Source organism: Sporothrix schenckii (genome assembly GCF_000961545.1).
Source record: "Sporothrix schenckii 1099-18 chromosome Unknown Cont38, whole genome shotgun sequence".
Lineage (NCBI taxonomy): Eukaryota > Fungi > Ascomycota > Sordariomycetes > Ophiostomatales > Ophiostomataceae > Sporothrix > Sporothrix schenckii.
In genome coordinates this window covers 465460-478900 of record NW_015971139.1, presented here as the reverse complement: position 1 = coordinate 478900, position 13441 = coordinate 465460, and the positions used below count along the sequence as shown (strand labels likewise).

Sequence of the window (13441 nt, the reverse complement as noted above, 5' to 3'; positions counted from 1 at the left end):
GTGGACTCAGGAACCAAGGCAAGTCAGTCAACGTCAAAAGGAATACGCTGCCATGTAAAGCCCGAGCTGCGCTTTTCTTGATACATATTTACGCCATTGGGAGTGTGTGAGAAGCGCTGTAATCGGTCGTGCAATCACGGACGGTTGTTTAACCCGAGCTGACTACTCCAACTCGTAGCCTCAGCGGACGGTGCCAAATCGCAGTGTCCGCTCGTAATACGGCGTGGCCACGATGCACAGGAATTATCACTGCCACCAAAGAAAAAAAGCAACAGACCACCGATAGCCCCTACTCCCCTACAAGGTCAAAGGGTGGGAGGTGCGTGTGACTCGTTGTCGGGAAAAGACGTGTTGCGGTGCAGAGTCGGCTATGACTGGCTCGTCGACTCAGAGGAAGCGACCAGGTTGGCGAACTAATTTTTTTTCTTACCCCCGTCCCCCGTCCCCCGTCCCCCGTCCCCCGTCCCCCGTCACGTTCTGTTTGTTTGCTTCTTCACTGTCGACAGTGCTGGCACCCATCGACGTCCGTTTTGGCTATTTGGCTACGAATCCCGTCAGGCCCTCCGAGTTCTGCCTTTGGCAGTACGCGTAAAACGTAAAATCCTCCACACAGTCAATGTCGTATCGAAACAACAGTCAGCCTTCGCAACGGCCCCAGGTCGCCCTGACCTTGCTGTGTGCTGCGTTTTGTGGATTTCGTATTTTGTAATTCGTAGGACGGGACGGGTTTTGGGGCTCTTTCCTCCGAAGATCAACGCCGACAGTCGACCAGGCCGGGGTTTACCCTCTTTCCTCTTTCAGGGCCTGTAAGATTGTAAGATAGCAGGTTGGTCTGCGTCGTAATACACCCGGACTGTACAAAAATGCGAGGAGACGGGGGGGTGTGAAGGGGGGAAGCAAACAAGCGGCCCAAACTAGCCCCGAGGAACGACGGCGCGTTATGCTTCTATTTTATTTTATTTTTGTTTCCGTTCCGAGCAAAGCTCTTTCCTGTGTTGGTGTTGTTCAGGCAAACCGTTTTGGGCAAGAAGGAAAATATAAAGATCGCGGCCGCCTCTTTCTAGATTTGGTCAGTCCCCCCTTTTCGCCTTTCTTTGCCTTCACTTCCCTTTCCCATCGACTCTTTGTTCCAACAGCCAACCATTCGATGCACCACCATTTCCTTCATACATTGTTTTTCTTCGCCTCCTTCACCAGCTAGCAGTCGCTCGTGCGTGTTTGTTGCCTCCCCACAGTCAGCACTCAAAACAAACAGCCGTTACCCACCGGCGATACCCTGCGGATCGGAAGTCTCACCATCTCCGATTTGTCGCCTTTCTGATTGGCACTTTTATTGGGGCCGCCTCTTGGTCGTACAACCGCCCGCGACGTCTCGCCACACACAGCCACTGCATCAGACACATCGGCGTGCGTCCGCATTCGTCCACCATGCCTCTGCCGTTCCGCAAGGCGAAGCCCGCCGCCACGGCGTCGACGCCCGAAGTCGCAACCACAGCATCGTCCAAGCCGGGCTCCCACGAGGGCTACTACGCCAACGACTCCGACGGCCACCCTGATCCCGACAGCCTTGGCAAGGTGCACGCCCAGAAGGACCACGACGGCGACGACAACGAGGCCGAGGCCGGTGCCGACCTCGCTCAGGTCAACACTTCCGCCACCGAGGACATCGAGTATCCGTCGGGCCTCAAGCTGGGCCTGCTGCTGGCGTCCGTCTTCATCAGCATGTTCCTCGTGGCCCTCGACCGTCTCATCATCGCCACCGCCATCCCCCAGATCACCGACGACTTCCATTCCGTCGAGGACATTGGCTGGTACGGCAGCGCCTACATGCTGGCCACCTGCGCCTTCCAGCTCATGTTCGGCAAGGGCTACATGTTCTACAGCATCAAGACCGTCTTCCTGGCCGCCGTCGGCCTGTTCGAGATTGGCTCCGCCGTCTGCGGTGCCGCCCCGTCCTCGGTCGCCTTCATCATCGGCCGCGCCATTGCCGGCGTCGGCGCTGCCGGCATCTTCTCCGGCGTCATCATCATCATCGTCTACGCCGTGCCTCTGCACAAGCGTCCGCTCTACCAGGGCATGTTCGGCGCCGTCTTCGGCCTCGCCTCCGTCATCGGTCCCCTCCTCGGCGGTGCCTTCACCACCAACGTCACCTGGCGCTGGTGCTTCTACATCAACCTGCCGCTCGGCGGCGTCGCCATGGTCTTCATCTTCTTCCTGCTCAAGATCCCCGACCGCGACACCACCAAGATCCCCACCAAGGACAAGCTGCGCCAGCTCGACGGCCTCGGCACCTTCTTCTTCATTCCCGGCTGCGTCTGCTTGCTGCTCGCCCTCGAGTGGGGCGGTGCCACCTACGCCTGGAGCAACGGCCGCATCATCGCCCTGCTGACCCTCGCCGGCGTGCTGCTCATCGGCTTTGTGGTCGTCCAGGCCTTCATGCCCGACACCGCCACCGTGCCCCCGCGCATCTTTGTCCAGCGCAGCATCATGGCCGGCGTCTTCTCGACGCTGTGCATCGGCGCCCAGATGATGATTTTCATCTACTACCTGCCCATCTGGTTCCAGGCCATCCAGGGCGTGTCCGCCGTGAACTCCGGCATCCGCACCCTGCCGCTTGTCCTGGGCATGGTCGTCGCCTCCATCGGCTCCGGCGCCTCCATCTCGCGCGTCGGCTACTACTCGCCCTTTATGATTGCCGGCGTCGTCTTCATGTCCATTGGCGCCGGCCTCCTGACCACCCTCCAGGTCGACACCGGGTCCAGCAAGTGGATCGGCTACCAGGTCCTGTTCGGCTTTGGCATGGGCCTGTCCTTCCAGACCCCCAACCTGGCCGCCCAGACCGTCCTGCCGCGCCGCGACGTGCCCATCGGCACCTCCCTCATGTTCTTCAGCCAGCTGCTCGGCGGTGCCATTTTCGTCAGCGTCGGCCAGAACGTCCTGGACGCCCAGCTCATCCAGCGCCTCGCCGGCATCCCCGGCCTCGACGCCGCCACCATTCTCGGCAGCGGTGCCACCAGCCTGACCCACCTGCCCGACGACATCAAGCCCGCCGTCCTCCTTGCCTACAACGAGGCCCTCCGCAAAGTTTTCCAGATCGGCCTCATCATGGTCTGCCTGACCATCATCGGCGCCCTCTCCATTGAGTGGCGCAGCGTCAAGAAGAACCTGCCGGACAAGAACGCGCCGGCCGAGGGCAAGGCCGAGGAGGGCACGTCGGCTGCTGCGACGAGCGAGAAGGCGGCTGGCCCTGCTGCTGCTGCTCCTGTGGCCGCCCCGGGCAGTGCCACGACCACCGCCGCCGCCGGCACCTCGGGCCGCACCACCCCCGACACCGATGAGAAGGAGTTGAGCGTGGCTGCTGCTTCAAAGCCCACCGTCACCGATGGGGAAAGGGCATGAATGTGACGTCGCCGCTACCCTTCTTTATTGAGATACCCCACTCTTGTACTACCGACTACCATTTTCATTTTTTGTTTCTTTGTTTTCTCGTCTATTTTCTTGTCATCTACGGGACGCCATAATAACTACAGTCTGGTTTTGTTTTTATTTCTTTACTTTTTTCAGCATGCATTCTGGCGTTCAAAGGAGATGATTACATTATTATTTATGGCCTAATATAAGACAAATACAAAAATATAATTCACGAATTTACGGAAATGCAAATATAGAAGAGTATTGAATAATTTTTTTATAAGTTTGTCACTTTGAAACATTGTGCACGTTCCATGTATCCATTGCTTATTATGTATGTCGTACACACCTGCCCTGCGAGCCGTGAAAGACACAGCCAGTGTAAACAGTAAATATTTCCAACTCCAAGACCCGAATATCGACTTCGGACTCCTCGTGCAAAGCGATGGAATTGGGAAATGCCAACAATCAAAACACACACACAAAAACGCCGGCCCAATGCCCAACGTCACTCCGAGAACAAAAAAAGACAAATTAGGCACCGCACCCAACCTCCCTGAAAAAAAGTACGGATCAGGGCGAAGAACAAGGGCGACCGCCGAAAGCGAGATAACAGCAGCAAAAAAACAAAATATCCCATTTCCGAATTCTAAACCGAGACAATGCCTTTTTTGTAATAGAACAGGGGGTACCACACCAAGAAACAGTGAATAAAAAAAAGAACAAAAAAATAAAGCCAAGGTACCGAAATGACCGGACGACCCCAACGACCATTGTAAATGTTGTGTTGAAAACGGGTAAAACAGACAGAAAACAGATCCAGAGAGGTAAGATAAAAAACAATTCGTTGAGGTTTGTGGAACTGGACGAGAACACGGGGGACGTGAGAAGAAAAGGCAAGTATTATATTACATTGAACGGCTTTTTTGAAGGACGGGTATTGTAGGAGTGCAAAAGGGAATGAGCGGGAAAATAAAGACCGCTGCGGAGGCTGTGGAACAGCTGCACTTAGTTGAGGAAGCCCTTGCACGCCGTTGTGCCACAGAGACAGGGCACACGGTCCTCTGGGTTGTCCTCGGGCTCGAATTTGTAGTCATACGTAAGCTCCTCGTCTGGTTACAAGTTAGTATCGTGCTCGCGAGACGTTTGTAAAAAGGAAGGAGTCGGGAGCGACAAGATTGAAACTCACTTTGGGCAATGTCGCGCAGGGCGTAGATGACAATGCGCTTGCTGCCCTCCACCTTGATGATCTTGGCCGTGCAGTTGGGCATGCAGCTGTGGTTGATGAACCGTGCAATGCCGCCCTTTTTCGTCGCGTCGATGACGGTGGCGTCGTCGATCCGGAACAGGTAGCTGCTGCCGATGCCAGCCCGGATGTACGCCCGCTCGCGGATCGTCGCCACCGACTGCCGCACCTCCTGGCCCACGTACTCGATAATCATGTCGTCCTTGGGGATGCTCTCCATGGCATATAGACCCCAGTTGTGGATCGCCGAGCGCGCAAACTTGACCGTCTTCTTGCGCTTCTTGAGCTGGTTGAACCGCAGCACGTCCGAGTCCTGGCCCAGCGTCCGCTTCTGGTCGTTGAGGTCGGCAATGTAGCGCCGCTGGTTCACGCGGTTCGCCCGTGAGCTGCCCCGCGACGCCGACGCCTCGGTGGCCACCTTGGCCGCCGCCACCGCCGCCGCTTTGCCCGCCTTGCCTGCACGCGCTTCGCGCTCTTCGCGCGCCTTCTTGACCTTGAGGTGATGCGGCAGGTACTTGGACTTTTCCGAGTTTTTGATCTTCTGGACGCCCTCTGTGCGCGCGCTGCCGGTCGAGTTCGGCACGTAGTAGCCTTCGATGCGTGGCCGGTTCAGAGCGTCCTTGATCGCAGCCTCCGCAGCGGCCGCAGCGGCCGCAGACGCAGCAGCAGACGTGCTGTTGCCCTTCTCGGCCATGGCGGCATCAATCATGCTCTGCTCGTCGGCGTTGAGGCGGGTGACGCGCTCGTGCTTCCACAGGAACATTTCAAAGTCACTGATGCTGGCGGGTTTGTTGTCGCTCGCCTTGGCGGACGAAATGCTGTTGAGAAGTGTGCTGTACTTCTTCGCAAGCCGCTCGGCGTCCGGCAGATCAGCCTTGTGCAGACTGAGCGTGCGCAGGATATCGAGGGACGGCCGGAAGTCCGACGGCGTGGCGAGAGAGCGCGTGAGCGTGTCGCCATAGAGGGCAGGGTCCATAGTGCGCCTCTGGTCCACAAACTCGGCAATCTCCTGCGGCGTTCTGCCAGCCTTGAGGGGAGCAACAGGGGCGGCGGCAGGGGTGGACGCCTTGACTGCCTTGCCCTTTGTTTTGGAGGCTGGAACAGAGGCGGGGAGCTTCCCCTTGAGGGCTCCAGGCTCTGGTGTCTCGTCGGTCTTCTTGACGGCCTTGGCCTCACTGACTGGTGGCACCTTCTGGTTCGACTGATCCCTGAGGCCCTCCTCGTCTGCCGCCCTACGCTCCTCCAAGATTTGCTTCTTGGTCTTTTTGGTTTTCTTGCTGACCGGCTTCTTCTTCTTGTCGGCCTCATCGGAGACCGCGGCGGCAGGCGTCGACGATTTCGTGGTCCGCGGCGCGGCTACGCCGTCGTCGATAACCATATCCTCAGTCTTCGGAGCGGTCACGTCGGCCCGGAACTTGGTCTCGACAGCACCAATGGACACGCCAAAGAGATCTTCGTCGTTCCTCTTCTGCCGCTTCAGGGCCGCCTCCATTTGCAGCTCCAGCTTGCGTTTCTTGACCGGGGCCTTTGTTGCTGTATGCACTGTCGTTGCAGGCGTTGCCGTAGATTCTGACTCAGCAGGCGTGGCAGAGAAACTCGCTTCCGTCATCGAATCTTCGTCACGGCCGGTCCACTGGCCCGCGAGCGTCTTCTTGAGCGCCCGGCCCTCCGCGTCGGTATCGTCATCGTCGTCGTCTTCTGCGGCCTCGCGCTCAGCTTCAGACGCACGCGATTCGGGCTCTTCCGTATCGCGGCCGCCAATCGAGAAGCGGTTCTCCGTCTCGTCCTCTGAATCGTCGTCACTGTCGTCTTTGAGTCGGTAGTGTAGGGAGCGGAAGGCACTCCGAGACGATGTGTCTTGGGTGCGCTGCCGGGCAAACGGATCAAACAGGCCCTGCTTGCGAACCGCAGCCAGCTTTTTGGCGCCTTTGGCCTTGCGAATGCGCGGCAGAGCAGCCACGTCGAGGCGGCCAGTGCGCCGTTCGATCGGATCGGCACGCGAGTTGGGGGTGCTGATAGGCGACGGTTTCTTGCGGCGCTCCCCGCCGTCCTGCTCGTCAAAGAGAAGGGCGGAGAGCCTCGCGCCGCCAATGTTGTGGAGGCGCCGTTTAGCGTCATGGTTGGCCGGATCAAGGTAGTTAAACAGCAGAGGGGCTGCCACGTCGGCGCGGATGTGGCGGATGAGATGCTCGACCAGCTCGAGACGGACGGTCTCGACAGCGGCCCTTACCGGGTCGAAGTTCTTGGCGCGCTGCTTCTTCTCTTCCTCGAGGTCGGCCTCTTCGTCCTTGCGCATCTGCGCCTTCTCGTCGCGCAACAGCTGTTCCTCGGTCTTCTCGGGAGCCGGACTATGGCTGCGCCGGTTCTTTAACCCAGAGGTAGTGCCGGCCTTGTCTTCAAGGCTTCCTCCGGAGTAGCCGCGGGCGTATAGCTTCATGACCAGCTCATATGTGAAAAATGCGGTACGGTTGGCTGTCTGGAAGCAGCGTTCGGCATCGTGCTTGCCCGTGGCACTGTCGCGAAAGACGACAAAATAACCGGAAAGATCGGCGCGGATCTCCTCAAAGTGCTGCATCTTGAGCCGGCGCCTCATGTGCGCAATTGTCTGAAAGACCACTGGGACGTGGTCGCAGCTGATAAAGATAAATGGGGTATGAGGAAGGCGAGGCGCAATCGGATTCTTCTCGATGCACTGTCCAGGCGGTCCGTCTGGGATCGTAGCGGCCGACGCCGGTGCTATGACTGCAGGCCCTCGAGGCACTGCGCTACCCATGCCGGCCTTGGGGCCTGCACCAGGTCCTGCCGTAGCTCCCACGCCGACGCCAGCGCCAGCAACTGCGGCAGCGGCAGCTGCAGCAGTAGCAGCAGCAGGCGCGAGCGCTCCTGGCGCCTGCTGCATCCGAAGTGCAGCAGGACCACGGGGAGCAGTCGGCGGTGGCCGCAGGTTCGCTGGGACACCAAGACCACGTGGCGCGACAGGTATTCTCACCGCATTGGCCTTCATTTCCTTTTCTCTGTCCTTTCGCAAGGTCGTTTCCAACATACGACTGCTCTTCCGGCCATCGGGGTCGTACTCTACACGAACTGGGGTGCCTTCGACGCGAGAGCCGTTCAGCTGGCGCACAGCACGCCGTGCAGCATCAATGGCTGATACAGGCACAGGCCGTGACCGGCTGGGCTTTGTGTCCCGGTAGCGGAATGTGCCGAAGCCGAGATAACTGCCCGTCTCCGGATGCATCTTGTTGCTACTCTCCGCAATGTCACCGAAGGATGCGAACATGGCAATGATCTTGGAAAACGGTACGAGCGGGTTGAAGCCGGACACGACGACTTGTGTGGGCGGACCAGGGCCGAGCGACGTCCGGGGATCGTAGACATATGGCTTCAGGTCGTACGGGGTGTGGCGTAAACGGGCGCGTGCGAGATGGAAATCGACATTGATGTAGTTGAGTCGACCGCCTTTGGCTAGACGGGGGTCCGCGGGAGGAGCGTCATCTTCCTATACGAATGTAAAATCATGTATTAGCACATCACTCTTTTTCTTTGCGCATTTTTTCAAAATTGAAGATGACACTCCCACCCGCGGACCCTTTTCATATTCTGTTTACAAAGCTTCCTCCTCTTGCGGTCCACATTCCCTGTATATCTCATATGTATGTATGTATATGTGTATATGTGCCCAGGAGTGGATTGGGGCTTGGTGCATCAGGTCCGGAGACTGATGGCGGCGGTTGGGAGTGTCGTCTTCGAGCAGCGATGACAATAAGGATATGGCAAAGATAGTGGCTTGCGTCTTGCGTACTGCGCGTACTGCGCTCTGCGTCTTTTGCTCTTTTTCTGTTTCACCTCACCATACATGATGTATTGCGTGATGTGTCATATATACGTACCGAGCCAAATTCTTTGAGGACATGCTTCCCTCTTCGCTTGAGGTCAAAGTTCGAAACGGTATTCTTGTCGTCAGGCAGCTGTGGATCATAGACACAGGCAATGCCCTGGACAAGGCGGTGCGGGTCCCGAGCGGGCACGCGGTCGCCGAGGAGAGTATCAAGCCCGATGGAGGGATTGAGGCCGTTGGCCATCATGTGGTCGGATAGGGAGGAGGACGAAGTGGGTGTAGGCACGAGCTGTGATGGCGGAGGAGGTGGTGGAGGTGGTGGAGGCGGTTGACGGTTGGGTGAGGTGGTAGTAGACGATGCGGACAACGGTTTGTTTGATGGCCAGCCATTGATTGCCTGGTTAGGGTGATGCGACGCGCCTGATTGTAGCTGCTGCTGCTGATGCGGTATGCTTGTAGACGATGGAGAGTGATCGGCTGTGAGCGGAGTGAGATAGCTGGCACCATTGCTGCTGCTTGTGGAAGGCGGGTTTGATGCCGATGCTGATGCCGATGCGGACGCGGCTGATCCGGATGACGCACCAGCGCGCGCGATTGATGACGACGTCATTGGTGGTGATGTTGCTGCGGCTGTGGACTGACCTTCACCAGGCAGGGATTCTTCGTCATCTCCTGATGGCCTTGCGGATGGCGCACTCGGGCTGTCGCGTGGGCCAGGCGACCCGGTGGCGCGCTGTTTTGAGGCCCGCTCGCGCTCTATGGCGGTTGCGCGGTCCCGCGCCGCTCTTGGCGCGGCTGGGAAGAACTGCGCAAAGCCAGCGCCGGACGCAGGAGGCATCGCGGCCAGGCAGTGCGAATGAGAAGAGAGAAGGAAGGGGAGGGGAGAGGGCAGGTCGTCCGATTCAGCGATCTCCCCGCGGTCTTCTCATCATATCTTGTCGCAGTGAATGAGGAGGTTGAAATGGGGTGTAAGTTGGATGAGGCGACGGCACGCGACGGTGCGACGGTCCGACGGTACGATGACGAGGATGAATTGATCGATGTGAGAGAAGAAGCGCCAGAGAAGGGAGGCGATGGTAGCGTCCAAAGATAGAGTATGAGCGCGCGCGTAGGCGTGAATGAGGCGAGGCGAGCGTCGATTGAATCAAGGCGAATCGCGCGAAAATGTCAATGGATGAAGAAGAAGAGGGCAGCGGCGGAGAGGGAGACGAGGAATAGAGATGAACGGGATGTGAATGAATGAAAAGAGAGGAAAAGAGAAAGGAGTAAAGGGAGGAACGTTGGCGGCCGAGCCTGGGAAAATCGCGTCGCTGATCTCTTTTTTTCGGCCGCCGTGTCTAGTTTTCGCCCTCCTTTCTTGGGCTCGTTTTTAACCCTTTGTCGCAATATTTGGTGTGTGCTGTTGGTCTGGCGTCGGTACTTCTGACTGGCGGAGACGCGCGTGTAACAGTAAAGGAACCAGCCTGGCAAAGTGGCGCGAAGCTTGTCGAATGACGAAGGCTGAGTTAAGGAGAGGTTGGTTGTCGTGAAGACGTAGGATGAGATGATGGGAAAAGGATGAAAATGGTAGGAAACAGACAACGGACGTCGTTGGGAAGGCGCGTGTCTCGTTGTTACCTTCTGGTCACAATTTCAGGGTTCGAAGGCAGGAAGAGGCGGGAGAAATGGTCTTTGGTGGCAGGGGGTTCAATGTGTGGAGGAAAGTGCGAACAATGGAGGCGACGAAAGTACCACGTTCATATTGAACATATTGAAAGGTACTTTATGACGCGGGACACGCGACAGGGGGAAAGACAAAAAGAAATTTGCTGGAAGGCGCGAAGTTACGGCATCTAGGCAGGCGCTGTGAATGGCCATTGGCGCGCAAAAAGCGGTCAGTCCTCTACAGTGCGCAGCGTACCACTTTAATTGAAAACCCACTGAATAATACAGTGCATAGCACTGTTTGGCACTCCGTACATTACACTGCGGTGACGACACAGGCGCTCTAGCGTGACTAGCATTGTTTAAGAGACTACAACAAAGCTTGCTGCTTGCATTTCTTATTACAAGATGATATCAATGAAAGTAATGAGGGCACCATTCTCCCCATGAATTCTCCAGAGCTGCTGCAATCAAGCAAGTTGCATGGAACAAAGGTCCATTTTGCAACGACTGCAAAACAATATAAAAAAACAAACCAAATGGCAAACGAGAGAAGCCAAAAGAACACAGATCCCAGGGTGCGTGCGTGTTTGTTTGCGTCTTGAAAAGAATGGAGGTATAGTGTAACCGAACGCCTGGCCATAAAAATCGAAAAGAAAGGAAGGAAACGAAAGGAAGAGTCTAGAAGCAATGACCCCGCTAGAACTTGATGTCCATCTGGAAATCATCGTCCAGATCGTCATTCACAAACGTCCCGGCACTTCCCAGGTTGTCGTTCTCATCGTCCTGCGCATCAAAGATGGACACAAAGGCCGGCGATCTCGGTGCCGCTGACGGACCTTCAAGTCCATCATTGGGCATGTCACCGAGACGGGTCTGTTTTTGAAGTGGTCGACGCGCTGGGGTTGCAACCACGTTGTCAGGCGCTGTTTCTGTCGCAGTAGGGGCAGCACGGCGAGTTGTCGAAGATAACGCTGTGGAGCGGAGGGTCGACGGGGTATGCGCACGGGCCGCAGGAGCACCGTTGTTGCCGCGCACCATCGATAGGGCAGTGCGACCCTTGTTGTAGCCCAGCGTCGTACGCGAAGCCGCCTCGGCAACGGGATGGTGGAGATTGGTGCTCTTTGGCCGCAGAGGGAGAGCCGACGTGGTAGTCTGTGGTTTGCGTAGCGGCAGGCCGGACAGAAGCGAAGAAGGGATGGACGACGCAGAGGAAGCAGTCTTCTTCTGCAGAGCGGTGCCTGTCACTAGAGGCTTGTTGGTCTTGGAGGACAGCGCCAAAGCCGATGCAGCTTTTCGTGAGGCGATGGTCGCTGGTGGCTGTGTGGTTGTGGATGCTGGTGTCTTTGTTTGTTGCTGCTGCTGCTGCTGCTGCTGCTGCTTGCGCTTGTTGGCAAAGTACTCTTTGCTCGCCGGCACGTCGCCAATGGACCAGTCAAACGAGTCCATGTCCTCTTGGACGAGGATGTCGAGCTTTTCAAAGGCTCGCCGCTGCTGCTCGGCGAACGCCTTTTCGCGCAGTGGCACGCCGTCCGTCTCGTCGACGGGGTTGTAATAGTGGTCGTAGACACCACGAAGGCGGTTCTGGGGCTCAAAGGCGGCGAACGTGAGGACGCCCTCGGGGAACACGTCCGACTCGTATGGCCGGGGAGCCACGGGTGGCGGCGCATACTCGATGTCTTCCTCGTAATCACTCTTGCTGGTTCGGGCGTTGTCATCACTCAACACCGACAACTTAAGCGGGTTGACACGTGGAGTCGCAGCTTTTGGCCTGCGGTTGCCCGTCTGTGGGCCGACCGTCTTCTGCTGCTGTTGTGACTGCTCGATCTCTCGGACGATGTCCTTGACACCACCGACCCGGCCCTTTTGCTGCTGCATATGGGATTGCTGTGTGGCATGTGCCTTGGCGTTTGTCGTCTTGTTGCCCAGGGGTGCTCGAGCTGTCCGAGGTTCTGCACCATGTCAGCCTCGATCCTTCTGTCTGTTCTTGCTCTTTTCTGGGGATTGGCACGTTCACCCACCTAACGGCGTCACCAAGTTGCTCTTGCCTTTTCCCAACGTCCGCAGGTTCTCGTTTCCGCCATTTTGCCGTCCGCGGAGAACGCTTTTGCCGTCGTTCAGAGGCACCTTTATCGGCGTGTTGAAGCTCTTGCCACCCGGCGTCTTTGGGCCCAGCGCATGATTCTTCCCGGCCGCGCCGCCAACGCTGTGGCCAAACAAGCGGTTCTCTTGGTCGCGTGCCGCGAGCATCGTCGGCACGATGATCTTGTTCGTTCCTGTTGTTTGATGTCGATTTCTGTCGAATTTGGTAAAGTTCTCGGTGGATCGAATTCGCGCGTCGCAGATTGCTCGTGAAATGGCAGGCGGTCGATAAAAGGAAGATTTTGTCCAATTTGATGGTATTAATAGGATGATGAGATCAATGGAGTGTCATCACCGTGTGCTCATTTTTCACTGTGCTGTTGTTGTTGTGTCTCTAAGTGGACGAGGCCAGGAAGCTCCCAAGAATGCTGCGTGTTTATTCCGGGGTTAGTCTGTGGACCTGAACGTTGGTGGGGCAACCGGGAACACAGCGTGTGTCTCTTGCGAAGTAGCCAAGAGCTTAGCAGTAGCGGGCGTGTTGACCCCTGCCTTGTCCCTGATCCCAGTGTTCTCGAAATTCTGCCGCCTGGACGGCAGCCACGGCGCGCTCGTGTTGACCTGAAGACCTGAAACCTGTCCAATTCAGGCTCCTGCCAGCCGCCAACATAATCCGACCGTGCATGCACCCACTTGCCTCTTGTCCTCCCACCACAAAACGCCAACCCCACCTTCCCATTTGCTGGGCCCTGTCCCTCTTTTGTCTCGCCGGTCGTTGTCTCCTTGGGCAACTTCCGTCATATGAAAGCCGATACGAAGAGTATCTTCGTTTGCACGGGTCTTTCGTAGTGTTGGAAAGAGGAAAGAGTTGTCACTTGCTTACTGCCTCCCACCCTCCTTCTCGCTGATCAGACAACCCGCAACGACCTCCATCCCTCCTTCCTTTTGCCTCCGTGCTTTGTTGCCTTCCTTCCCCTCCACCTCGATGTTCTCCGCAGCAGCACCTCACAGCAATACCTGACGCCCGCCCAACACCAAACCGGCGGCCCTGCACTAATGCTCCGTAGTCGAATGTTGCACACTACTTGCGGTCAGCCAGGTCCAGAAAAGGAGGGGCCGTTTTAATTCGCACCTGCCCAAACCGCACCCCATTTCCCATTTCCCCTTTTAATCCCTTGGACGAGATTCGTTTACAATTCTTCTTTCTATCCCCTCCTCCCTTC

At 57.1% G+C, this 13441-nt stretch overlaps 3 protein-coding genes across 3 annotated transcripts; 1 reads left to right on the top strand and 2 right to left on the bottom strand.

Annotated features, from left to right (window-relative positions):
- Nucleotides 1–1428: 1428 nt before the first annotated feature.
- SPSK_06067 (MFS aflatoxin efflux pump) lies at nt 1429–3399 on the top strand (the record flags this gene model as incomplete). The annotated part of the gene is made up of 1 exon (XM_016732775.1): nt 1429–3399. One exon carries the CDS (start codon nt 1429–1431, stop codon nt 3397–3399), a length of 1971 nt encoding a protein of 656 aa, XP_016591867.1.
- Nucleotides 3400–4419: 1020 nt separating this feature from the next.
- SPSK_05816 (histone-lysine N-methyltransferase SETD1) lies at nt 4420–9333 on the bottom strand (the record flags this gene model as incomplete). Its single annotated transcript, XM_016732527.1, has 3 exons — nt 4420–4523; nt 4601–8156; nt 8548–9333. The coding sequence occupies 3 exons, from the start codon at nt 9331–9333 to the stop codon at nt 4420–4422; spliced, it is 4446 nt and encodes a 1481-aa protein (XP_016591866.1).
- Nucleotides 9334–10838: 1505 nt separating this feature from the next.
- Nucleotides 10839–12389, bottom strand: SPSK_06233 (uncharacterized protein; the record flags this gene model as incomplete). Its single annotated transcript, XM_016732940.1, has 2 exons — nt 10839–12091; nt 12161–12389. The coding sequence occupies 2 exons, from the start codon at nt 12387–12389 to the stop codon at nt 10839–10841; spliced, it is 1482 nt and encodes a 493-aa protein (XP_016591865.1).
- Between the last annotated feature and the right edge of the window lie 1052 nt (nt 12390–13441).